Source organism: Ursus arctos, unplaced genomic scaffold (genome assembly GCF_023065955.2).
Source record: "Ursus arctos isolate Adak ecotype North America unplaced genomic scaffold, UrsArc2.0 scaffold_9, whole genome shotgun sequence".
Classification (NCBI taxonomy): Eukaryota; Metazoa; Chordata; class Mammalia; order Carnivora; family Ursidae; genus Ursus; species Ursus arctos.
Window position 1 is genome coordinate 39236076 of NW_026623111.1, and position 25735 is coordinate 39261810.

The window sequence follows — 25735 nt, forward strand, 5'->3', positions numbered from 1 at the left end:
AGGTGGTCGTTCTCAGTCTTTTGCTGCTATAAATAATACTGCAGAAAATATTATTGAATGATAACATTTTTGTGTACATGTGCAGGTATATCTATTAGAGAACTTTCCGTAACTGGAATTGTTGAGTCAATAACTGGTTTTAATTTTTGTAAATATTGCAGAATTGCCCTCTGGGCAGGTTAATGGCTTTACACTTCCACCGTCATGCATCATAAGAGTTCATGTTCCTCCAAGCCTTTGTCAACAGACTAATTATCAAACTTTTTTTAGATGTTTTCCAAACTAGAACTCATTTTTGAAGTTACCCTGTTCATAATTCAGTGACCAAACTACCGTGAACAGAAGCATGTGGAAAGTTGTTGGTATGTTTTAATTACTGAGATCTGTCATTCTGATTTGATTGGTCTTTCTCATTTTTTGTTTGTTTGTTTTTATACAGGTAGTTATGCTTGTCCTAGCTTGGAAATTGGATGCACAAAACATGGGTTATTTTACTCTACAGGAATGGTTAAAAGGAATGACCTCTCTACAGTAAGTCCTGAGGCTGTCCTGGGCCGGGGTTGGGGGAGAGGGAGGCACTCCCCAGCTGGCTGCTTCCTCTCTGAGATGTCAGGGAGCCTGGACTGGGTGACTGGAGGAAGCCAAGTGACCTGGTAGACTTCACCTGTAGTCATAGGTGTAAAGACCAAATCCCATTTTTATATGGTGAAGAGAGGACATTATGCATGAATTTTAGCAATTAAAACTTTTATATAATATATATTGTTTTAGTATTCTTCTAGAGTAGATCTGCCCAATAGAAATAGACCAGCCTCTTCTCAAAGATGCGAGCCACATATGTAATTTAAAACTTTCTAATAGTCATATTAAAAAAAGTTAAAAGAAACAGGTAAAATTAATTTTAAGAATGTTATTTAACTCCAAATATCCAAATCTAACATATAATCAATATTTTAAAAATTAATGAGTTGTTCTTTTCTTCATATTAAGTCTTCAAACTCTGGTGTATGTTTTACATTTCTGAGTCCTCAGTTTGTACTAAGGGCAACTGAAGTGCCTGGGTAGCCACGTGTGTCTAGTGGCTACCATATTAGCACAGGCTTAGAGCTTAAAAAGCAAAGGCGTAATAGCATTTGGTTTACAGGTGGGGAGAAGAAGTTGACTAAAGTTTAACTTAGAAATGAAAATATTTGATATCTTCTATTTTATATATTCTGATTTTAGCTTTGGGCAAAATTGGAACTTCATTACACTAGTGATTAAGAAGTAATAATAACGATTCTGTTTGTGTTAACCGAGACAATAAGAAAAAAAAAAACCTCAGTGGTTTTATGAGTTCAGTTTGCATGCGTGTGTGCGCACATGCAAGTGTGTGTGTGTGTGTGTGTGTAGGGGGGGTGGTGCACACACTAAGATTTTTTTTTTTTTTTAAGATTTTATTTATTCGACAGAGATAGAGACAGCCAGCGAGAGAGGGAACACAAGCAGGGGGAGTGGGAGAGGAAGAAGCAGGCTCATAGCAAAGGAGCCTGATGTGGGGCTCGATCCCATAACGCTAGAATCACGCCCTGAGCCGAAGGCAGACGCTTAACCGCTGTGCCACCCAGGCGCCCCCACACACTAAGATTTTCATTCAAGGAAAGAATTGTTACTCTATATTTGGCATTAAAAGGTACAGTTGAGATGGGGTAAATATTTCAGTGGTACTGGAAGATGAAGCGCTGATTCTTGATTCTTAACATGGTAACCTTGATCTAAAGTACTCGGAATGACTCTTTTTTCACTTTAACTTGGAATAATAGACTCTGATATTTACTGGATTGAAATTGGAGTGGAAATGGTTTTATGGTTTTAGTTAAACAATTTGGAATTTGCCAACTTACTGGCATTGTCCATTTGTCATTGATAAAAATGCTCTCTTTGTACCTGGCTGTTGTGGTTGATTACGCTTCTCACGGCTCTTCCATTTGAGCCTCATGGCTCCCGGTGAGGATGACTGATTAGGCTTTATCCTGCACATTTTACAAATGAGGAAACTGAGGCTTAGCAGGGATACATGGTATGTTAAAGTAAGTGGCAAATGGGAAGAAAACCCCAGACTTCTGATTCTTAAGTCATGTTCTTCCTCTAACAACTGTTGTCTGATGGCAAAGGAGTTTTAGGTAAAAGTCAAGTCACCCTTTTACAGATAAACTTTCCTGACAGCATGCTCTAGAATTGTAGGGTTAAGTCCTCTGAAATGTCTTTAAAAATTGTGGCTTTGGTGTTTGGCACATCTCCTTGACAATTTTAAGTCTACTAACTTTCATTGTTTTCCTCGCTTCCTTTCTTGGCTGCCTTGTGAACACAGCACAGGATGGCTGTTCTTTTTTAAGGGTCCTTGTCCTGATGAATGCATGGCCATATCAAGATTTTATTTCAGGGCTTCAGAGGCACCATTAATATTTTTCAGGCACATTTTCATTTGTCTTACGAGGGAGGGTATAATATCCATTTTTATGTCATTCTAGATTCTTTTTTACATTTGCCTTTACAGAAGAATGTTACACAATGCCAGTCCTTTCTCCCGTGAGGACCACACTTGCCTAGGGGTTTAGGGGGTGCAGAGGGGGATTGCAGGGATCCTGCCAGTTCTTTGTTGGGAACCCTGCTTAATACTTGGTGTGACACACTTGGAGGCAGATGGGTTCCTGTAGGAGACAGCTACTTGGTCCTTGCAATTCAGGGTGGAATGACAAGCCCCACCCACTCTAAAGACATTGAGGAGCCTGCTTTCTTTTTTTGGTATGAAGCTCTGAGATGGCTTTCCCCATCACTGAGGAAGAGATGATTACTCAGAATAACCTTTAAGATTCCTGTTTTATAGTTCAGATGTCCAATGTCAAGTTTTAAGAACCTCCACTCCCCCTCCCTCAGGCCTCCGTAGATGCATCATTTGTTCGGCAGGTTGTTGAATGGCCGTGACGTGCCAAGCACAGTGCTCTACATCCTGGGGAAACAAAATCCGTGAACACGACAGTCCATTCAGGGCACGGGCTCGGAAGCAACGTTCAGGCGAAAGATCCAAAAGTAATAAGGCCACTTCTCTTTAGGCTTCCTGAAGTGATGACATAAGTACTGTGTTTATAAGGTGTGCACGCCCAGTAAATAAGAATAAGAATGCCTAGAAGCTAATCACTAATATGCTGGGAAGATGGAAAGCAGTCCCTCTTCTGAATTACCTATTTGTCTTCTGTTTTGAATTTGTTTTCTTTTGTGCTCCCTTTTGGTTTTATTAAACCTGTCCAGTGAAATGTTTTGAACTCACACTGGAATTAAAGTGTATGTGACAATACCTGTATTTATAATATATTAGTATATTTGATTAAAATGCTAAGTTTAAAAAAATGGTTACTGTATAGTGGGATTGTGCTAGAAACAGAAAGCCCGTGGGTTTTGGAACCAGGGGTTTGAATCAGCTCTGCCACTTCCTGGGTGTCTCTGGCAGCGCCTCTGAAACCAGGAAGGGGAAGTGATGCTCTGCGGTTCACACCTGGGCTCTCAGAACTCCGGGGAGGGGAGTTGCGTGCCCAGCCCCGCCGCGCGAGTGTTTCGTGAGTGCTGGAAGCAGCGACAGCAGCTGGTGGGGAACGTTCATACCCAAGCTCCGTGGATCATTCTCAGTCAGGGAGGGCTCATTTCAGTTGAATGTTTGCTTTATTTAGCACCTCGTTGCAACACGTGGGCTGAAGGTTACTCCTGATGAATTAAGCTTATAGGGATGTTTACGCTCAACAGAACAAAAGCGTGTTAGAGATATAGCTAACTTTGCATAGAACTGATGATGGGCTAGAAAAATACCTTTGGCTAAGTGAAGGGGTGAAGGCCTTTCCTCTGGTAACGGAGAACTACTTTTCATTTTATAACCTTAAGGCTTATTTTCCCGATTCCTGGTGCTTCTGAATCTGTTACAGGAGCAAAACTCCCGTAAGAAATGATCCCACGATAGGTGCACATTTTGTTCTGGGAGATGATGCTCCTGAGTGGAGTGGCACGGTCTGTCGCTCTCGGGCCAGTATGAATTTTCTCACATGTGCTACACCGAAAAGCGGGGGATGGGCTGAAGATGCGGCTGCTGTCTGGAAAGTCTCAGGCTGGTTGCTTCAACTCCCCAAGCCAGTTTCTTCACTGGCCCTGTTTGAAGGGACTCCCTCTGCACTTGATCTTGTGGAGTGACCACTAGATGGCAATCTGTGGTTCGGACAGGGTGACTCAGCGGCCTGTTCCCTGATGGGGGTCGGTCCAGGCTCTGTGGGCTGGGTCCCTTTGAAAACAGATTAAACCCTTTATTGATGATATTAGCTCTAACCTATGTCACTGTCTTTAGTACATCCATGAAGTGAAAATTTTACTTTGGGCATTTTATACTTTACACCCCAGACAGGATCTCTGAGCGTCTTTCAAACAGGACATCTTCGGCCAGGGTAGTAGCTGGACTCCCAGGCATGCTGCTGAGCTTCATTCACGTTTGGCCTTGCAGTTCTCCCCGAAGACTCCCAGCTTCTTCCTTTTCTTTTAGCTGTGTAGCAGAGCACTTGTCTAAATGAGTGGTCCCTGCCCTCGAGTCTGTTGAAACAAACATCTGTTGTTCTTCCTCTCGTTGGGCAGGAGTCAACTAAACCACCTGCCGATATCTGGCCAATTTCCTGTGGCTTTGGCCCTTAACCTTCCTTTTCAGTGAAGAGCAGAGACCTCGGCCTTAAGTGTTTTGGGGTTGGCTTGTTTCTTTCTTCTTTGATCCTCCCACATATTATTAATAAAATATTATTAGTCATGTATAGGTACAATAAAAAATAATACAGTAGTATGCCCAATGGAGAGTAAGCCCCGCTCCCCTCCTGCCTCCTAGACTCCCACTTACTGCTTTCTTGTATGTCCTTTTAGCCTCTATTCACCCCACATTTGGGGTCTGGCACTAGATCTCTAACTAGGCTATCAGCATCTTTTTTTTCTTCCGCAGCCTTTTCTCCACAGAGATCCAGAGTGAGCTTTTCAAGATGCAAGCCCAATGACTGTAGTCTCTCCCTTGGTAGGGGGTGGCTTCCGTTGTTTCTAGGATTCAATTAAAAATACAAAACAAAACAGTATGGACCACAAAACCCTTTATGGCATGGCCCCACCTCCCTTTCACTTCCCCTCTTCATCTACCCTGTCTAGTCACAATGATTTCCTTTTTATCTTTGAACTTGGCATGCCCCCTTCTGCCACTGGGCCTTTGCACATGCTGTTCCTGTTATCTGGAAAACCCTCCCTGCTAAAAATATTTAGTGTCTGCTTTTAGCTGTCAGCAAACATTTCAGTCCCTTAAAGAAGCCTTTTCTGACTTCTAAAATAGTCTAATTGTTATCTTTTTTTACTTTTCAAACATCAGGAAGAAATAGAGGACATTCTAAATTGTTGTAGATTCATGGAAATGAAACATTTTGCTCTAATTTTTGGCTTTTAGATATTTTATTATCCCAGTAGAGTACGGGAACTGTTTTGTAGTTAGCTACAAAAAAGAAACCTTCACAAATTTATTGCAAAAATAGATCAGTGTACTCTAGTATAAACCATATTTTAGCTTATAAAGTATATAAAATATTTACATTGATAATACTTACAATATGTATTATTTATACTTAGTAGTAGTAGGTAAAAGTTCTACAGAGAAATACAAGGAAGCACATCCAGCATTGAAAAAGGTTAATATCGTTGGTGGAAATGGCAACTCATGGTTCTCATTTTTAAGGGCTAGATATTAGGAACAGAAAATCAGTTTGTAAAAATAGCCAATTAGTCTACTTCCTTAAGAAAAATAAAACATGTGTCACTTACCTGTAAAAATAGGTTTATATCACCAAAGTTCCCTAGAGAAATAGCTGATTTTAGGTCTAAGGTAGAGAAAGTACAAAGTGAGCTGGGATGTCTTGTGCCAGAAGCAAGGACGTACTCAAAGACTGACGGGGACATATCAGAAGGACAGTGGCACCAGCTTGAAGGGACTGCTGCCCAAATGAGGACAATTTGTACATCACAAAGAATAGAGGCAATAAAAGATTATAACACTGAATGAAAAGCACAAGTCCTGAAGTCCAGAAAAAAAGGTGGTGAGTAGAACTTGTCTTTGTAGAAGAGCTCCAGCCAGTAGTGTCGCAGCATGAGAGTCGGAAAGTCACCATTTCACGTCTTCACATGTAAAGCCGACGCAGGCAGGCGTCACCAGTGGCTGCTGAAAGCACCAGATGAAAGGTGGTTGTGGAACAGGCTTCACAGTGCTGAGATGGCATCTCATAAATTACGTACCATTTCAGAGGAGGGAGAGTACCTGTTAGTGGAGAATCTGGGGGATGTTACTTTAATTGAATGAATCAATTTAGTATCACTCATAACGGGACAGACGGGCATTGTGAGCCTCCTCATGGGATGCAGGGAGAAGGACATCATAAGCAGTGCTCTTACCATAAGGAGTGAGCTTAAGTATAATCACAGGGAAATTATCTGACAAATTGGGATTCTACAAAACAACTTTTTTCAAAAACGACATTGTCAAGAAAGACAGGAAAAAAGGCAGGACAGCCTTCTAGAGACTAAGGAGATAGATAGCTAAAAGCAGTACATGAGCCTTGATTGGATCCTGCAGCAAGAAAAAGCATCTATAAAGAAAATGGGAGAACAGTTGGGGACTTTGTATATGGGTTGTGTATTAGCTAAGAAAGTTTACATTGGTAAAATATTAAGAGTGATGATGGTGTTTAAATGTTTAGGAGCGAAGTGTCATTGGCAACTTACTTTCAAATGGTATAGAGAAAAAGTGTGTGTATGGGAGAGAGCACAAATATGACAGTATTTGTTATGAACCCAAGGGATGGGTGTGTGGGTGCTTATTTACTATTCTTTCCATTTTTCTGTGCATTAGAAGTTTTTTTAAATCAAAAATGTAGAAAAAAATAGATCCTCATGAATGCGTTCCAACTCCAGGGTTTTTATTCTGTCTTTTGGTATTATGTTTTATATTACTGCCCCAATTAAGAAAAAAACGCAGGTTATAATTTGCCTTTATTCTGTTTTTCTAGATGTGATACAACAGAAAAACTCAGAAATACTTTGGATTACTTAAGATCATTATTAAATGATTCTACAAACTTTAAACTTATTTACAGATATGCGTTTGACTTTGCACGGGTGAGTTCTCTGGAGCCTATCCAGATGTTTCCCTCTCCTCCCCCCCTCCTTTTTTTATTGCCTTGTGAGGTTTGTTTTTACATGCTGCAAGCAAAGAAGTTGAGTAAGTTACTCCCTGGGTGCCAGTTAGGATTTCTTTCTACATGTACACTTTCTAAACTAACTGATTCTGGGCAAAAATGTAGTATGTTAGCAAAGAGCTGTGGTGGCAGACCTTTACGAGCTCCTGCGATTGGCTTTGAAGTCATTTATAGATGGGCATGTAATAGACACTTTTCTAAATGTTTTTTAGATAGGCTTGGAAAAGCTTCTCATTCTCATGAAACAACAAACCTTCACCCATTGAGTTATTGGCGTAAACTACTCAGATCTAATCCAGTTTCACTTTGGGTGCTGTGTTGTATTTGGAAATCGTTTGAATTTCAAACCCAAGCAAATGTCAGTGAACATGATTCAAACGTAATTTCTAGTCATCGTTTTGAAAAGTGAGCATCTCGTCACGTAGCGAGGCCTGTCTGAGTGTGCGACAGTCGTTCTACTGGAGTGAATAAAGTCTTAACTTTTTCAGCCTATTCACCATACGTAGTGAATTCCAAGGCTCCAGTTGGCATTGTATTCCTTCACACGCGGTGCACAGCCCGTGCAGTTACACTCTGTTCAAGAGTGCTGGTGTGATTTCTGTTAGGTTTGGTGTTTGGTGGAGTCGGGTGACTAGGCTTTCTTGATTGCTTGTGTTTTAAAGCAGAGCATTCAGGGACAGAGAACTCTTTTATTTCTTACCACCATGCTGATCTTTTTCACTTTTTACGTGCTTTGGCCCTGGTAGTTCAGCACCAAAGGTTTACTTGATGGTGAATCCTGCGGTAACACGTTGGTGGTTCTCTGTGGTGTCCTCATTTGTGAATTTTTGCATTTTCATAACCTTCCAATAAAATCACAACACATGAAAGTTTATAGACATTAGAAATGATACGGTGAAACTCAGACACAGTGTTCTACTAAATGGCATTTGCGTAATTGTACATAGCAGTTATTTGCCAGGTACTTTTAGAATAGATTCATAGTTTCTAGGATTAAATATTTTATTACATGAGACTGGTTTTCTCCCATAGTCAGCTGTTTCTTACTGTATGGATGAAGTTTGTTCGGAAGCGTTATACCTTCTCACCAAAATAAGCCCTGTTTTCTAGCTTTTCTGTTTGGGGGTCAGAGTTCGCCACATATATGCTGCTTTAGGCCCAGGTTCCATTTTACTCCCCTCCCCGGCTTGCGTCATCTGTGGTGCGTCAGCGTGGCCGTCTCACAGGTGCTCCTTCGCTTGCCTCTTTCTTGGTGCTTCCACCACAGCCTAGCCGATCGAGGCCCTGGTTACTCCGGGCCTGCACGGCCACAGTCACCTTGTTTCCACATTCTGTCACTTCTCGTCCAGGGTCGCCTCAGCCCAGGGTCACGGGGCCACCTTCCAGCTCAGCAGAGCCTTCGGTCCCCGTGCCTTCGTGGTACGTCGTGTTTCACCATGTGTTCAGTGCGCTGTCCACCGCCCCGCCAGCCGCTCTGAGTGACCAGCGGGGGTGGGTTCAGTCTGCCTCATGGAGGCGGAGAGCAGGCCTCAGGGGAGTAGAGACATTGCACCATGGTCACACTGTTCATCAGCAGTAGAGCCAGGGCTCAAACCCAGGTTCTGGCCCCAAGTCCAGGCCGAGGCTCACTCGGGCTCCTTTCTCACAGGACGCCTGTGTCGTGGTGAAGTCCAGTCAGCTGTTCACTGCACCGGCTGCCTGCCTTTTTGGCCTTTCTGCTTACTGCCTTTCGTCCTACCGGACGTCTGCCCGGAGCCCCGTGTGCACGCCCCCAGCTCTCTCCCGTGTCGGGCTTCTGGGCCCAGCCCCCGCGTCCACTTGCCCACAGCCCGGGTGTCCGGGCCCCCCGCCCTGGAGGGGGTCGTGCGTCTTCCCTGCGTGGCCCTGCTGCCTCCTCTAGCGGGGCTGTTGAGTTCGGATACGGGCCTTCGTGTTCTCTGACAGAGCAAGGGATTATGCATTTTCTTTCTTTGCACCCCCAGTAACAGCCAGCAGAGCTCTTTGCTTTCACTGAGCATTACCAATGAATTCATAAGCCTTTGTACGTAAGGGGACTAACTACCACCCATATTTGCTCATTGCCAAATAGATTCAGTTCGGCTAAAATAGGCGCTAAGATGGATTCGTTATTGAATCCTTTGGTTTGGTTTGGTTTGCTCAGCTTTATCCCCCAAGTTTCGAGATATTGTACGTGTTTTCATTTGCATTCAGTTCAAAATATTTTTCATTTTCCCTTGTGATTTCTTCTTTGACCCATTGGTTATTTAGAAATGTGTTGTTGGTGTTATTTTCCAAGTATCTATGACTTTCCAAGTAATCCCCCTATTGATACCTAGTTTAATCCTGTTGTGGTCAGAGAACATACCCGGTGTTATTTCAGTTCACTTACATGTATGGAGACTTGATCTGTGGTCCAGAATACGATCTGCTGTGATGAATGTTTTTTATGTAAAACACATAAAAAGAATGAGTGTTCTGAGGCTATTTGGTGCAGTGTTTTAGACTGTCAATTAGGTCACCTTGGTTGATAGTTGTTCAGGTGTTCTGTGTCCTTCCCGATGTCTGCTTCTAGGTTCTGTCAATTACCAAGAGAGAAATGTTGAACTCTCCAGCTGTACTCCTCCTGTCATTTATATCATGGATTCTGAAGTGGGGATACTAGGTTTAGATACAGTTCATATTGTTACATCCTTTTAAAGAATTGACCCTTTAGCATCATGAAATGTCTCTTTATCTCTGGTAATATTCCTTGTTCTGAAATTTACTTTGACTTATACAAATGTAGCCATTCCTGCTTTCTTTTGATTAAAGTCTGCATGATCTGTCTTTTTCCACCCTTTTACTTAAGCCTATTCATGTCTTTATGTTTAAAGTGGGTTTCTTTTAGGTAGGATATAATTTCCTATAGGTATCATATAGACAGTCTGACAATATCCGTCTTGAGGTGCTTAAACCATGTACATTTAATGTAATTATCGTTATGGTTAAATTTACATCTCCTATAGTATTTTTCCCCTATTTTTCTCATCTGTTTTGTTCCTTTTTCCCCTTTATCATGACTTCCTTGGATTGAGGTATTTTTTTAAATGATTCCATTTGAATCATTCCATTCCACTATTGCCTTAATAGCTGCCTTTCTGTTTCATTTTTCTTGTGGTTGCTCTAGGCTTTACATCTTTAAAGTTTCACAATCCCCAAATAATGTTATACCACTCGATGTGTGATGCAAGAACCCTTATGACAGTAGACTTCCGTTTTGCCTTCGCATGCTCTCTGCTGCTGCTGTGGTACGTTGTACTTGCACGTATGCCATAAATCTCACAGCATGTTGTCTTAGTCTGTCAGACTGCTGTAACAGGAGACCAGACACTAAGTAGCTTATAAGGAACAGAAATCTGTGTCTCGCAGTTCTGGAGGCTGGGAAGTCCAGGATCAGGGTGCCAGCAGGTTAGGTCTCTGGTGATTGCCTGAAGCCTGATCCTTAGATGGCTCTCTGCTGTAACCTCACGTGGCAGAAGGGAAGAGGGAGCTCTCGGGTCTCCTTTTCTAAAGAGGCACTAAGCTCCAGCCTCATGATCTCACCACTGCTCAAAGGCGGCACCCATCAGCTTCGGGGTTAGGATTTCAACATATGGATTAAGGGGGAGCCACAGACATCAGACCGTAGCACACATCGTTATCATTTTTGCTTTAAATAGACGAGAATATCTTCTGGAAACCACTTTTGTGCTCTTTGTTTCTTTTGCATAGACCCACATTTCGTCCTGGTATCGTTTGCCTTCTGCCTAAAAAATTCCCTTTAACATTTCTCATAGTACAGATTTTCTGGTGATGAGTTCTCTAAGCTTTTAATTTGCCTTCGATTTGGAAGGTGCTTCTCTGGATAAAAGATTATGGATTGGCTGTTAATACTCTTTCTTTAATGATCTCTTTCCCTTGTCTTCTGTCTTATATAGTTTCTGAGGAAAAGTCTGATGTTCATTTTTCCTTTGAACGTAGTGTCTTGTGACTGCTTTTATTCTTTCTCACTCCTTTTTGGCAAGTTGATTATGATCTGTCTTGGCATGATTTTCCTTATGTTTATTCTGGTTAGAGTTTGTTCCGTTTTTTGAATCTGTGGACTTACAGTTTGTATTAAGCTGGGAACTTTGTCAGCTGTTATTTCTTCACTATTTTCTCTGTTCTCCCTTTCCGTTTTTCTGGGACTGTAGTCATACCTCGGTTAGATGCTTGATATTGTCCCACAAGCCAGTGATTCCATGTTCAGTTTTGGGGTCCCCCCTTAACCTTTTTAATGTTTCTTACTATGTATGCTAATATTAACCTTTTCTTCTGCAGTGTCTAATTCTGTGGTTAATCCTAGCCAGTGTAACAGGTGTTTTAACAACTTTGTCTTCTGGTACCATCACATCTGTCATTTTGGGGTCTCTTTCTATTCCTTAATTTTTATCTTGATTATGAGTCATATTTTACAAGTTCTTCGCATTCCTAGTAGTTTTTGTTTTTTTGTTTTTTGATTGGATGCTGGATGTTGTTGGTTCCTGGGTTTTGTTGTATTCCTTTAAATAAGATTCAATTTAAACGTTTTCCTGGTGTATAGTTATCGTTACTTGAAACCAGATTGATCCTTTGAAAGGACTGGTCTGGAGCAGCCTTCAGTTTTGGAATGATTCAGCCCCATTGGTAAGACTCTTGAGGATTCTTCCCAAGGCCATGTGTATTAGATCTTTCAAATGTAGCCTGTGGGAGGTCTGGGAATTTCTGCTTACTCCTTTGCAGTGAGTGGTGCCTTCCCTGGACTCAGTCAGTTTCCTCTAGCACTTACACAGATAAGTCCTTGGCCAGTGACTAGGGAGACACTTCCTAGATCTCCAGATCTTTCTCTGTGTAGCTCCCGCCTTGCTGGTATTTTGTCCCACAAATTATGGTCACCTTTGCCTCCTTGAACTACAGCCTCTGTCCTTTTCAACTCAGCAAGACCACTGGCCTCGGTTTGGGTTCCCCTCCTGTGCTCTGGCCTGCAGCCTGCCTCCGAACAATGAACTGGGATCACCCTGGGGCTTCCATCCTGTCTCCTTTTTCTCAGCGGTCATGATCCTATGCTGCCTGTTGTCCAGTGTGTGACAGCCAGCATTTCAGATAATTGGTCCAGTTTTCTGGTTTTTCAAAGTGAAAGGGGAAATCTGATTTCTCTAACTGCACCTTGGTTGGAAACAGAACTCCATCTCCTCTTTTTTCCCCTCTAATACCTATTTTCTTCTCTACTAAAAAAGGACTCCTAAAGGTAATAACGTATAATTAACACAGCAGACCTTTTAAAATCAAACTTTTAATAGAAATTAAGCTCTCTTATAGTTCTAACATCCTAAATATTCCCTGTTGTAAATAACAATGGCGTATGTTAAATACTTTCAATTGTACTTTAATATACGGGGAAAGAAACTATGATACAGTACCAGAAAATGATAAGATGACCTCTTTGACATCTCTCCAGCAAGATCATATAGTCCTATGGGTGTGATTATTTTTCTCTCACTTTCAAAATTGTTGCCAATTAAAAATAGTGTTTGGCTATAAAGTTATATTATTTTTCTTCTGATTTTATTTTGACTTGAACTTATAGTCTTGTGGATGTCATCGAAGTGTGAAACTTTAGAGCTGAAAGAAACCATAAGAGACCACTTGGTCCAGTGCTGTCATTATGCAGATGATGAGACTGAGAGCCAGAGAGGAGGGGGCAGCACAAGGACAGCACGGGGCTCTCACAGAGCCGTACTGCCTTCCCTGCCTTGAAACTGTCACCATCTTGTGTCTTGGTGGAGGAAGGTGGTGGGACACCCATTCAGGGGCTGAAATGGCCGGTTCTTTCATACAAGTGGGAATTTATGCAGAAGGGTTTTCCCCCCCAATGTCAATATTATTATATAAACAAGTGTCATTGTGTGGACTCATTTTAAATAAAACAGTGCCTCTGGGATGCCCCCCAAGGAAGAGGGTGCCTCAGGAAGATGGCAGAAGTCACACAAACTAAAGCTCCCGTGTGGTCTTCCTCCAAGTGAAACAGCGGCTGAGTCATTTCCATGCAAACCAGAAACAACGATGAGGGTTACTTGTAGAATTTGCTAAGGAAAATTTTCCAGGCCCTGTTCAGTAACCTGTGTTGGCAGAGAATTCAGCCCGACTCGAACCTGAATCTGTTGAAATCACTGGAACCACTTCCTCCTCTAACGTGGGTCAGTTTCTCAGTGCTTAAGCACCACTGCTGTCTAGTTTCCCTCTCCACACCACCACCCTCCCCACAACACACACACACACCCTCGTTTTTCTCCTGTTTTCATTGTGAATTAGGAAGAAAACAGAAGGTGATCCTGGGTGAGGACCAAAGTAGGAGTAATGTATAGTCAGCTAATCCCAGGTTCGTTACCCTGAACGTCTTGTCGGTTTTGTCTTTAGGATTACTCTCTGGCTATTAGGTCAGACACGTTTGCTCAGTAGCCATTTGTAAAGCTAATTGGACTTGTATGCCTCTGAATATTTCAGCTTCTCTCCCCTCATTCCTTCTCAGGGAAGTGCTGTGGTACTCAGCAAGGAGCTCGGGCTTGCACCTGACTACCTGGTTCAAGTCTCATCTCTACTACTTAGTGACTTTCACGTAGCTCACCGTGCCTCAGTTTCCTTATTCATAAAGTGGGGGTTATAATAACGCCTGTCCTAATAGAGTTGTTGTATTAAATGAGTTTAAGGATAAGGCACCTTTAACAATTTTTGGTGCAGATGAAGTTCTCAATAAAAGTTACCCATAGAATTAGGAATAGTTGTTGAATTATTCTACACTGACGTTCTTGAGGTTGTCTGCAGACCTCGAGTTTCAAATAATGACTTGTTTTCTAAGAGTAGTGCTTACAGTCATAGAATCTTTGTCAGTAGTTTAGCTTAAGTAATTGCCTTGCAAACATTGTTATCTATAAATGAATGCTGGGTAAATTCTAAGAGCAAAATTATTTCATTTTTCCCAATGGGAGGGCACTCTTGGGGGTTTTGACTTTTTTGCTTGTTTTAATGTGCGTTTAAAAAAAAAAGACTCCCACTCAAAAAACTGATTTATTGTATTTTCAGTTTTATAAACTGAACCATATTAAAATTCGAGTTCTTTAGCGCTATTTTTACCTTGCATTTGTTTCCTTAGGTAGCTGTGTTAAGGAGGACTGCGTTTTCTCTTCATTTTTTGTAATCCCTATGGTGTCAAATAAGAATTGCAGGACGTGTATCGTAGGTCTTCAGTTTAGGCCTTTTAACTCCGCACACCGGTTTCTGACTTGGCCATTTGTGTTTGTGAATTGTGGTCACATATATTGTTTCTTGAGTTCATCCAGTCTCTTGAAAATATTAGGGATTTTTTTGAAGGTTTTTTTCTTTATAATTTTAATAATTCAAGGTTCCCCTTTTCACATACAAGTCTTAAGCTATTAACACTTTGTGAAAATTGGAAATAGATCATCTGGAGTAGTTGGGGACCTCTGATACAGCATATCTGGACACCTAGGTTTTGGAAGATTCATTTTGTAATACCATATTTACATATTTAAACTGCTTTGTTTCTGTTATTGTTAAGTCATTTGAGCCATTTAAGGAAAAAAATGCTTAGTTTTCACATTTTACCAGAAGACTTATACCGGAACAGTCTTACATAAACAAAGGTACTTTATATATATATATATGTACGTATATATACATAGATTAAATGGATATAAATAGATAGATATTAGAACTTTAAATCAGAACTTAATAAACTGTCATCACTTTCTGCATTAGCTGCTGTTAGACTTTAGCTTGAGGAATGCATTTGTTCCATATACGACACGTAACTGCCTCATATCTTCAGAGTACATTCCTTTGGTTTTATGGCTGCCCCACTAAGAGGCCTGATTCATCTGTAATTGCTCTTTTAAAATCTGCGTTTCAGGAAGACAGCGAGGCAGAATCTAGTTGTGTATTGTAGGGAGGTAGTGTATCTTTGGTGTACAGAACCTGTTCAGTTCCCATTATTATTTAAAAAATAAAATTGTTTTTTAAGTTGTTATCCGAGAAAATGCAAGTGCGTGAAGTACATACCTGCACATCTTGGGTCAGGAGTAGGCAGGAAGGGAAGTTTCATTTCTTCTCCTTGAACCTTGATGGGCCTCCGGGGGTGCTGATTGACTCTTGACAGTCCGCCTCAAGGTACTTCCTGCTTAGATTCTGACCTTGAGATGCAGAAATCCGTCCTTTGCTCCTTGGTGCTCCAGGAGCAGAGGGTCATAGGGTCGGTGTTGACGGTGTACTATTTAATTTCTTTCAAGGAGCTTCTGTATGTCTTTGCTGTACTCCTTGAATTTGTTAAGGTGATTTTTTTTTTTTTTTACTGCCCATGATGTTGACGGCTGCCTCATAGCATCCTAGAAGATTCATTTCACCTTCGATTGGGAACCCTTTTGCGGAGACTGCCATTAGGATCATTGTCCGAGAACTCCCTGGGCGTGTCTCCAATTTTGCTGTTTAGGAGATGTGTGCTGTGGGAACTCTCAACTGTGCTGTTCCCAGGAATTTTGGGTGTTTCCAGTCATGGTCATTCGCACTTAGTCATATCCCCCCACCGGCAATGTTGGTTATCAGCGAGATGCCACTGTTCAGACCGTGAGTGCATCCATAATATCTTTCTCTTATTTGCTAGGCAGAAGATGGTGTTAGTGATTGCGAGCTGCCGGCTGGCACCCTTGCAGAGCAGGAGTAAGTGAGTGCTGTTCAGCTTCCGGTCCTGTGAGTCTGATGCCTTTCCTCCATGTTTTGGCATCACTGCCAAACACATGCATTGAAATCCTTCATGATCATCAGTTTGTCAGATGATTATATTGTTGCAAAGAGTCTGTCCAGGTCCTTTGTATCTTTTTTTTTTTTTTTTGTCACCTTAGTGTATGTCCATTGTGATGGGGACAGAGGCATTGATGTTGGAAGAAGGCACAACTGTATCAAGGCAAGACTAGCGACTTGAGGTGTAGTGAATGATGACAAACTCCTCAGAGGGAAAGCGTTTGCAGGATGCCCGTGGCGTCAGCCCTGTGCTACATGAGCGGTTGTTCAACAAATGAACTTGGGGCCCAGTCCTGTGGTGCCGCGTGTGTTTTCAACAGTTTACTCGTTATTTCATTTATTTCTTTATTTTGTGTGGATTGCTTTATAGTGTGGTGTGCTGTTGCTGTCTGCCACACCTGTGTGACAGGGTAAGAGGAAGTTTCCCTTTGCTTGCACTTCACATCACAGAAGTACGAGCCCCTGAAAGGCAGCAAACCAATGAGGTGTTTGGCGGAAGGTGGGCAGTGTCGGGAGCACCTTTTCGACGGTCCTCCTCTCCTTTGGGAGTGAGTCCCGTGGCCCTGAGCAAGACCATACGCGTGGCCAGGAGATAGGCAGAGAACGCCGTGGAAAGGAGGTCCCACCCGTTTGCATGGAACTGTGGAATTGGGCCCCCACCGTCATCAGACTCAGTTGCGTGGCCTGTAACGGAGAAGGGTGACTTGGAGCCATCTGACCTGGTCTGTTGGTGAACAGTTGTTAACGCTTTACGACGGGGGCCAAAAGACAGACCTATTGCAGTATCTTCCTGTATCTGCATCTGCCTTGTTTGCTGTCGTTGAGTGAGGCCCTCACATTTGCTGTATTGTTCAAGCCCTTCACTTCTAAATCCAGTGTCATGGACAGAAATTCTGTGTGTACTGAAGAGCATTGCAGTGTTAGAGTCCTTGATCGGAAGGTATGTGTGGCTGCATACGTGGCTGACGGTGGTGGTCACAGCGTCATCCCTTAATTTGACGAACACTGAGATTCCACCCCAAGTGGGATAGCCAGACACTCTCTCCCTTTGTCAAAAAGTACTTTTGCAAATTTCCACTGTAGTTAAAATACCACAAGGAGGCTAGCTTTGGATATGTGAGGTTACTGCTTATGGTCCCAGGTCCTCTGTCCCTTTACCTAGAAACAGCCTGCTTGTAGTTCTGGAATGGAAACTTGTACGAAAGTGAGAACGAGAAAGTAGGATCCTTTATTGCAAATAGAAGTGGATTTGAACTTAACCTGCCCGTATTCAAGTTTATGTAATATTGCTGTTCTGGTTTCCTTATAAAATGTTGTCTTTCACTTGGCTACCAGTTAGGGGTATTCTGCTCAGAGAGTCCACATCTAATAAACCCCAGGTAAGGAGGGCTGCAGTAGGTTAGGCCGTTCTCTCCCCGGTGGGTGGACGCGTTCATCCTCTCAATCTCCAGGGCCCCAGCATTTGGTAGGAGTTGAATTTAATTCCAGCATTTTTAGGTTCAAGAAAAACACTTACCAGTGAAATAAAATTGTTGGAAAAAATTATTTTTCTTAAGGAAATCTGATTCCTAAGCATGGAAATCGAAACTTTTAAATTCCATTTAGTTAAGTTATGGGCTTTGGGGTCAATAATTATGATTTGGACAATTATCATAAATGTCACAGTTGAGTTGTAGATTTTTTTTTATCCCATGAAATAATCATAGATACCATGACTACATAACTAATCGATTTTGCATTAGGGCGATCACTCAGTTGACATGAATCTTTCCCACAGTAAATTGATACAGCACTGAACCGATTAAGCCTTCCATTGCGTTTGACCGCCTCCCCTCCCCCCACCTCAGGCCTGGTTCAGGGTTTTTATGGTGTATGATAAATGCGCTGTTTACTAATTTTGTGTTGAAGTGAAATAGAAATTTGGATTATTGGAATTTATTATTTGGGGGCATCTGGCTCATCCTTGTTTTTGTTTGTTAAACAGGAAAAGGACCAGCGCAGCCTAGACATAAACACTGCCAAGTGCATGTTGGGACTGTTATTAGGAAAAATCTGGCCCCTTTTTCCAGTTTTTCACCAATTCTTAGAGGTACCAAATTGTTATTTTATGGAATGTATGTTTGCTTGCTTCGAACTACCAAGTATACTTTATTTAACCATTTCACGTAATTTTCTGTTTGTTGTACTTTTCTGCCTATAGGACTGATGGTGACGTAATTGCTGTCCGTGAGCAGTTCCCCGTGTTCTCTGGGTGTGTCTGGGGGGTGGGGTGTACGTGCCGCATCGCTTCCCGGTGCAGGTGCAGCTGAGACAGCCCCGGCTCTGGCCTTTCCGCTCTCTTGCCCCACTGTAAAAACTTGATCTCCGTTAGGATTTCCTGCTCTGCATAACAGTAGTGAAACAAGATTCACTTTCTTTTGTGGCTATAGATAAATTTCCGCTTTTACGAAGCAAAAGTTAAAAAGCAGCCATCTACCTTCTTATTAAAAGAAGTTTGTCCTGTATTATTATCTACTCTTATCTCCAAGAATCTGGGCACCTAGGTCAATCTAAGTGTTAGACACACTGGCGGCATCTCCCTCAGTTTCCATTTTCTTTACGTTTGCGTTAGAAAAAAATCCAGCGCTCGACTCCACTGTGGTTTGTTTGCTCTAAGTATTAATGATCAGACGTTTTGAGCCGCTGGTTATCAGGAGCTGGTTTGTTATCAGGATGCCGTGTGATACTGTAGGACCTGGAAGTATCTGAGATGTAAGTTTGAGCTACTGGGGTTGTCACAGATGGCATCTTTCTGGCCCTCCAGACCCAAACCCCTTAAAAAGTGCCCTTTGCTTTAAAGGATGGAGGGTCCTGGGGCTTTGAGAAAAGCTTGGGCCCTACCCTGACTCCAGCTTCACTCTTGCCATAATCTTTCTTAACAATTCACTTTATGCAGTGGTCCAGAAAAACATCCAGCTGATCTGATTCTTTGAGGACTGTTACTAAAAATTGGTTTTAACGTTGCTAAGCAGGACTCCTTGAGACGGGTCTCAAAATTAGTTTTACAATAAGAAGTGTGTGTTGACGTGACAGTCCGTGTCTACAAATGATCTGTTCTAATTTCTCTGGCCATCCCATGAAACGTTAGCCTTCTTTGGAAAACGAGGAGAGATAGGTTCTTGTTCTCCGAGCGGAGCGGAGTTTGGGCGCAGGTGCGAGGAGTTCTTGGCTGAGAGACCTTGCTGCGGCAAGCCTGACTTTGCACGATTCCAGGAGCATCTTCCACTGTTGCCGTGACTGATGTTGGCTTTGAGTTGCTTTGAAAAGTTAAACTTGTAGTCTGTGCTTTGTTCTCTCTTTTCCATTAGTTTGCTTTTTTTCTTTTCAAGGGACACAGCGAGCCTTTCATTTGAGCTTCTCTTGTATTTGTATCCTCAAAACCATGGGCTCAGCTCTCTCTGCTTTTTACGTCCTCGTATTGTTTCCCAGTGTTCCTGATTTTTAGTGGGGAGGATTTAAAAACTGTTGAATCTCGGTTTTATTTTTCAATCTTTATACCAGAATTGTGTACTTTAAAAAAAAAAAAAATACCTATGGCATATTTCTTGTCCGAGAGGAATATAGGAAAACTACTTCATGGGTATTCTAATTTATTACTTTTATGATCAGATTCAAGTTTTGAATGATTGGAACAGTAACTTTCTTCTAGAACTAGGCTAGAGCACCTAGTTCGGAGACCGCTGGTAGCCCTTCGAAGTTCCCGGAGAGAAACTCCCTGCTGTGTGTACTTGACCGCCAGCCTGTTGGTCAGGGCAGGGGTTATTAATGGGAGCTGCTCTTTGGTTAGCACCTGCTTTCTGCCAAGCACTGAATGAAGTACTTCACATAAATTATCTCTTTTCATTCTTGCAGGATCTCTATGAAGTAGGTTAATTATCTTTTTTTTTTTTTTTTTAAATGAACGGGCTTTTGCAGTCTAGAAGTTTCACTTCTAGGGATAAAAATCATGTTTCTTTGATGTGCTTGTCATTTTGTGTTAAGCCCTCATAATATTTTTCTAATGGAAATTGTCATCTTAAGTTCTACTCTTGCTCTCTCTCATCCTTCTCCTAGATTGGTGTTTAACATACCTCACATGGAAAGAGTTAACCTTCATGAACTTTAAGTTGATTCATACAGCAGTTGAAACCGTGCCATTTGTTAATTGTAAGTGTCAGTAATTCATATTACTTTTCCCTCCATCAGCAATCAAAATATAAAGTTATTAACAAAGACCAGTGGTGCAATGTGCTAGAGTTTAGCAGGACAATTAACCTTGACCTCAGCAACTACGATGAAGACGGAGCGTGTAAGTACTGGGCGCTGGGCGCTCCGCACACACACCCTGACCCCCACCCCCACCCCCACTCTGGACTCTTCCTCACTGGGAAGAGCCTTATAGCCGCTTTGTTTTCTCTCTCTCTCTCCAGGGCCAGTTTTGTTGGACGAGTTTGTGGAGTGGTATAAAGACAAACAGATGTCCTAGGACTTTATGCATAGCGGCGAGAGAGTCACTGTTACCGCAGATATGTCAACCATTAGCCATAAATTGCTGTTTGTATCAAAGCGCATGCTGCTTTTCTTGCACTGTCTCCCTTCTGCAGGGACGTGTTGGTGTTTGCTTGAATGGGCCAGCTCTGCTTGCTGTGTAGCATTGTTCTCTTGGAAGGCTGCTCTGCAGTTCGTATTTACACTACAGATTGGTGACATTTGCCAACGTCCTCACTGTGATGATGTGTATATTGCTGTTTAAATTTTGTATATGTGTATAAAAAGAAAAAAAGCTTCACCTAGAGATTATTTCTGCAAAACTGTATTGTAAAAATAATTTTTGTGGCATATTTCTAGTCCCTTTTTTCAAATGAACCAATTATACTTCATTTGGTCTCCGATGTAGCATTTCAGAACACAAGAGAGAACAACTGTTACCATCAGTGAATGTTGCCAGAATTAACCTCATTGTTTAAGAGGCCAACTTTTGGAAGGAGGTGGGAATCAGAACTTTTCAGAGGCCTTTGCCAAATATAATTTGGTTTACTTAAATATGAGTGTTTTTAAATGATGAAAGGTATCATTATTTGAACGTCTAGACGTGTACCATGCCATAGGTCATTTCCACCACGCAAGGTGTAGGTTTTTATTCTCTGATGTTAAAGCCGTAGTAGTTTGAATATAGGTACAAATGAACAAATTAAAATTGCACCTTTTTTTAAATGAGTTTGAAACGCTCGTAAACTTCCTTTACTGGTTTTTGTCCCCCTTCTGCCCTCTCCTAGTCAGTGTTGGGTCTGCCACCGCTCCCCGTGCCCTTCTGCGTCTCACTGACCCTGCCGCCTCCGTGGGAACCTCATGGTTTGCTGGCAGTTTGTAACCGCAGAGCATTTTCAGTTGTGGTTTGGATTTTTAGTTAAGCTTTCGTGGTGTCTAACTTTCTAGTTTTTTGGAAAAAGAACTGTACTGTAAGTGAGAGGTGTTTTGTTTTGTTTTCTTTCTTTCGTGCTAGGCTTTTCCTGGCAGAATGTCCATTGCAGGCAGTGGACACGAAACCACCAGCATTGAGCTCACTTTATCACACAGTAGGACCTTTCCTGGAGGGGCCACTTCGTCATTCATTACCTGAGTAATTTGTACAGAAAGGTGATAGCCATTATTTATGTGGATGAGGAGATGAGTAAACAGGACGGTGTTTTAGGTTTGTATTTTATGTCTTTTTTTTTTTCCTTGCCTTACCCTTCCTGAGGAAATGTATAGATAACATGTTTTCCCTTCAACTATCTGGTGCTATTGAATGACTAATTGAGTCCCTGAAGTTTTGTGAAAACATAAAAGTCGAATGATTTAAACCGAGTAAAAAGCTAATGGTGCATTTGAACAGGGGAATGCTGTAGGGATGAGCAAGATCCGTGATGGAATAATGATTGGAAGAGGTTTGGGTTATTGCAAAATCTGGCCAAAAAAATCTTTCGGGCTAAATGTGAACCTTTACATGGCATTAAATGAGTAAAGCACACAGACAATGCTACTCCTGACCACTATTTCACAGTTTCTTTGCAAACAGTGTTCAGATTTTCATATTATTTTTTCCCTAACTGAACCACCAAAGACAGAAATTTTGTATGTATATATGGTGTGTGTGCATATACAAAATCATGATATGGTAGAATGAAATCACTTCCTTTTTCTACCAAATAGAAAGGTTTGTTTTGCTGTGAAATAAACCAGAAGTGTGGAAAACTCTGTAGTGATTAAGCAGATTTAATCATTCCTTGCTTGGGAATGGTAGACTCGCCTCTACCTTACAACTTCGTACCAGTTTGCACAAATTAATATCCGAAGAGAATAGAAGATGTTGATGGCAAGCACAGCTCTTGGGACCTATGTGTTGCAAGGGGTTCCCTCCCAACAGGTGCCTGGTATCCCAGTGGCGATGTGCCAGAGGCAGGTGTGAATTTGTGGAGAACTTGATTCATTTTCAGAAGTATCCTGTAAAGTTAAAAAAAAATCACACTTGAAAGGCAACAGTTCTTAGAGTCGATCAATTATAGTTTTGTTTAAACAAATACAAATCATAGATGAAATTATTTTAAAAGTTACGGTTAGGAACTGGAGAATGTTTTGAAACGCTAATAAGCACAGTTAATCCTAATATAAAAGGATTATTACGGGGAGATGTTAAACATATCGGCCACAGTGACCATTTTGATGACTAAGGGGAAAAAACCCAAGGAAAAACTATCTGTGATCTAGAATATGGAAAGTAAGTATTCCAAAGTGATAATAATCTTGTATATTTAGAAGACTCCAGATAATTTTTGAGCTCTCTTGAAAATAAACCTCTATGACTATGGAGTGCTTGCCCTTGGTTCTTGATTTTATGCAGTTAATTTGAGGGAGAGGAAAAGGGGCCAAACGAATAATAAGATACTTTTCTCTTAAAAATGTCCCCAAGTTACATAAAATTGAGCAGTCATCAGACACTTACTTACTGGCTAATGTTAAAGAAATTAGGGTGCCTTCTTCTGGTTTTTCTTTCTTACCTGTCTACACCCTTTTTCTCTTCCCGCTGTGTCTTGAACTACACACTGCAGTACTCTGTCGTCATGGAATACAACTTTTTGGTGTTTACTGGTAGGTCAGAAGTTTTGTGATTTGATTTGCCATAAACACCCACTGTAATGTTACATGCAGCTTTCTCGAAGCATGAACTCTGAATTAAGTTTTTACAAATCTGACTAGACCAACCCCTAGCTTCTCCTTTAACAACACACATCTGTTGCCTCTCCGTGTCCATTTTACCAGTGCTTTTGAAGTTTATACAGAAAGCTTTCCAAGTTAGTTTGTGCCCTTGGTTTTTATTCTTACAACTGCTAAAATACCTCTGTAAGCCTTATCTTTTATTCTTTCATATGTTGTATAATAAATGTATAGAATTCATTGACCAACTAAATGTTGGGTGTCTGTAAATGAGACCAAAACGTGGGTTGCTTTTTATCATAAGATCTTTCCCTTGGGGGTTACTGTTAAATGGACAGCAGCCAACCTGTAACTGTGAACGCTTCGTGTCGTCAGTATCTGCATTCCATCCATAGCCGTGTGCAAGTCCTGTGACTCCAGCTTAACTAAAACACTGTTATGCCACCTAACTTGAGTACAGCAAACTGGTTTTAGGTTTTAATGGAATTGATGTAAAATGATATCCCATAAATAAAAAGTATTTGTGTTTGGTTTCAGAACTGACTTGTGAATTATTTCTTCTCGGGATTTTGCTTCAAAAACCACTTAAGGTAGTTTTAAAGTATTTTCTCTTTTACTTTTTTGCCTCCCCCCCGCCCTGCGCCAAACTCTTTATAGTGAAGAATTTCAAAGCTACAGAAAAAAAAAAATGCAAGACTAATATAATGAACTTCAACCCATCTGTATGCCTATCACCTAAATTTGCTACTTGTCAACATTTTGCCACCTCTTCTGTGCCACTCTGAGTGTGTGTGTGTGCATGTGTGTGTACATACGTACACTTCTCTCTGTGGATAGATGCACTTTGTTCCTGAACTGAGAGTAAATTACATTATAACCCTTCATACCTAGTATTTCAAAACAAGGACATTTTTATAACCACAATACAATGATCACACTCAAGAAATTTAACATTGATACATTTCTATTATCTAATATACAGTCTAGATTAAAATCTATTGGTACCAATATTGGCCTTGATAGCAATTTTTTTGTAATCTGGGGAAAAACCCTGTACTTAGCTGTCCTGCCTCTTCAGTCTCTTTTAATCTGGAACAGTTCCAGACATAGTACAAACACTCCTCAGCCAGTGAGTTAAAAAGATAGACAACCATATGCTGTGTATTTCTAAGACACCGAGCTAACAATTGAGCGCATGCGATGTGCCAGAGCCAGGCAGAAATGCCCATTTTTACCGCCTCCAGCACTACCACCCGGTTAGTCTATAGCGTGTGTCAGCCCCGGTTATCACTCTCTGACATTGTCTTACAGTAGGATATCAGCTCGCTGGTGGCACGACCCCTGGCACGGAGTGGGTGCCCAGAAAATGCTTGTGGAAGAGCAAGTCACAAGTTTGCGCTGGGCAGAGAATTGGCAGGACCTAAGAAACCTCCCATAAAGATTAGGGAACCCACAAGGACCAATCCAGACTTTAAGACTCTCAGAAGCTTGAAAGCAAGACAGGCGGTAGAAGACAAGATTCCTAAAACAATCTCCAGGTACACCGTTCAAATTGGTGATGGAGATGGTTTTCCAGCTCTAATTTGGACTGAGTCTGGGATCAATTCAAGAAAATACTCTTGACGATGCTGACAAAGACGGTAGATGGAGATAAAGGAGAAGTCGAATTCTGTACGGATGGCAAGCAGTGGGAGATGACCAGTGCTAGGGCAGGGGACCCAACCTGGGCCACAGCAAACAGCAGGCAGTCACGAGGCGCTCCATCCAGTGCTACAAAATAGGAACACGAGATGGGGTTCGCCAGACAACACTAGTCCACGTAAAAATTCCAGGAATTGAAATAAAGTTCTCCTGCAATGTAACGAACAGGTTAGACTGGGGAGAAAATAGATCACTAATACCTGCTCTACACACATGCGCACGCACACACACGCACACACGTGCGCGCGCACACCCAACTTGAGGTGTGTTGCAGGCAGGCCCATGAAGGGAAGAGGTTACAGGAAGGTTGCTCCAAGGGAAGGGCATTTTTAAAGACAGCTCTTTGAAATAATGGGACAAAGAGGAAAGTGAACGGAAAAATGAAAACATGACCCACTGGAGAAGATGGAAGGTCCCGGAGTCCGCCCTGGGGCTACAGAAGTGAGGAGGAGGGTCAGCTACTCCCGGACGGCACCTTTCTTGATGTGTTCGCCCCCGCAGGGAGGCCGGACTTGCTCTCCACGGCGCAGTGCGCATCGCGTCCTCCCGTGTGACTCACTTGAACGCTATCCCCGTATCTTCGTGTGAAGAATAACTGGCAGGCAGAGGGTGGGGGAGAAGAGCTGCTGTGATCCCTCTAGAAAAGACCTGCCCGTGGAACTTAGTTACAGCTAGAAAGGGGAAAAGCCCAA

The 25735-nt window shown here is 41.9% G+C and overlaps 1 protein-coding gene across 8 annotated transcripts in view; it reads left to right on the plus strand.

The window, feature by feature from the left end:
• DCUN1D4 (defective in cullin neddylation 1 domain containing 4) overlaps nt 1-23881 on the plus strand; it is a 67227-nt gene extending 43346 nt beyond the window's left edge. For 6 of the 8 annotated variants that reach the window (XM_026508870.4, XM_048211799.2, XM_057309567.1 and 3 more), the window contains 5 exons: nt 440-531; nt 7095-7203; nt 18115-18219; nt 20355-20457; nt 20579-23881. In XM_026508870.4, the coding sequence (XP_026364655.1) occupies nt 440-531; nt 7095-7203; nt 18115-18219; nt 20355-20457; nt 20579-20634 (465 nt within the window). In that variant the 3' untranslated portion in view covers nt 20635-23881. The remainder of the gene's footprint in view (nt 1-439; nt 532-7094; nt 7204-18114; nt 18220-20354; nt 20458-20578) is intronic. The other 2 variants (XM_026508871.4, XM_048211800.2) reach the window with 1 other exon arrangement.
• The last annotated feature ends 1854 nt before the right edge of the window (nt 23882-25735 follow it).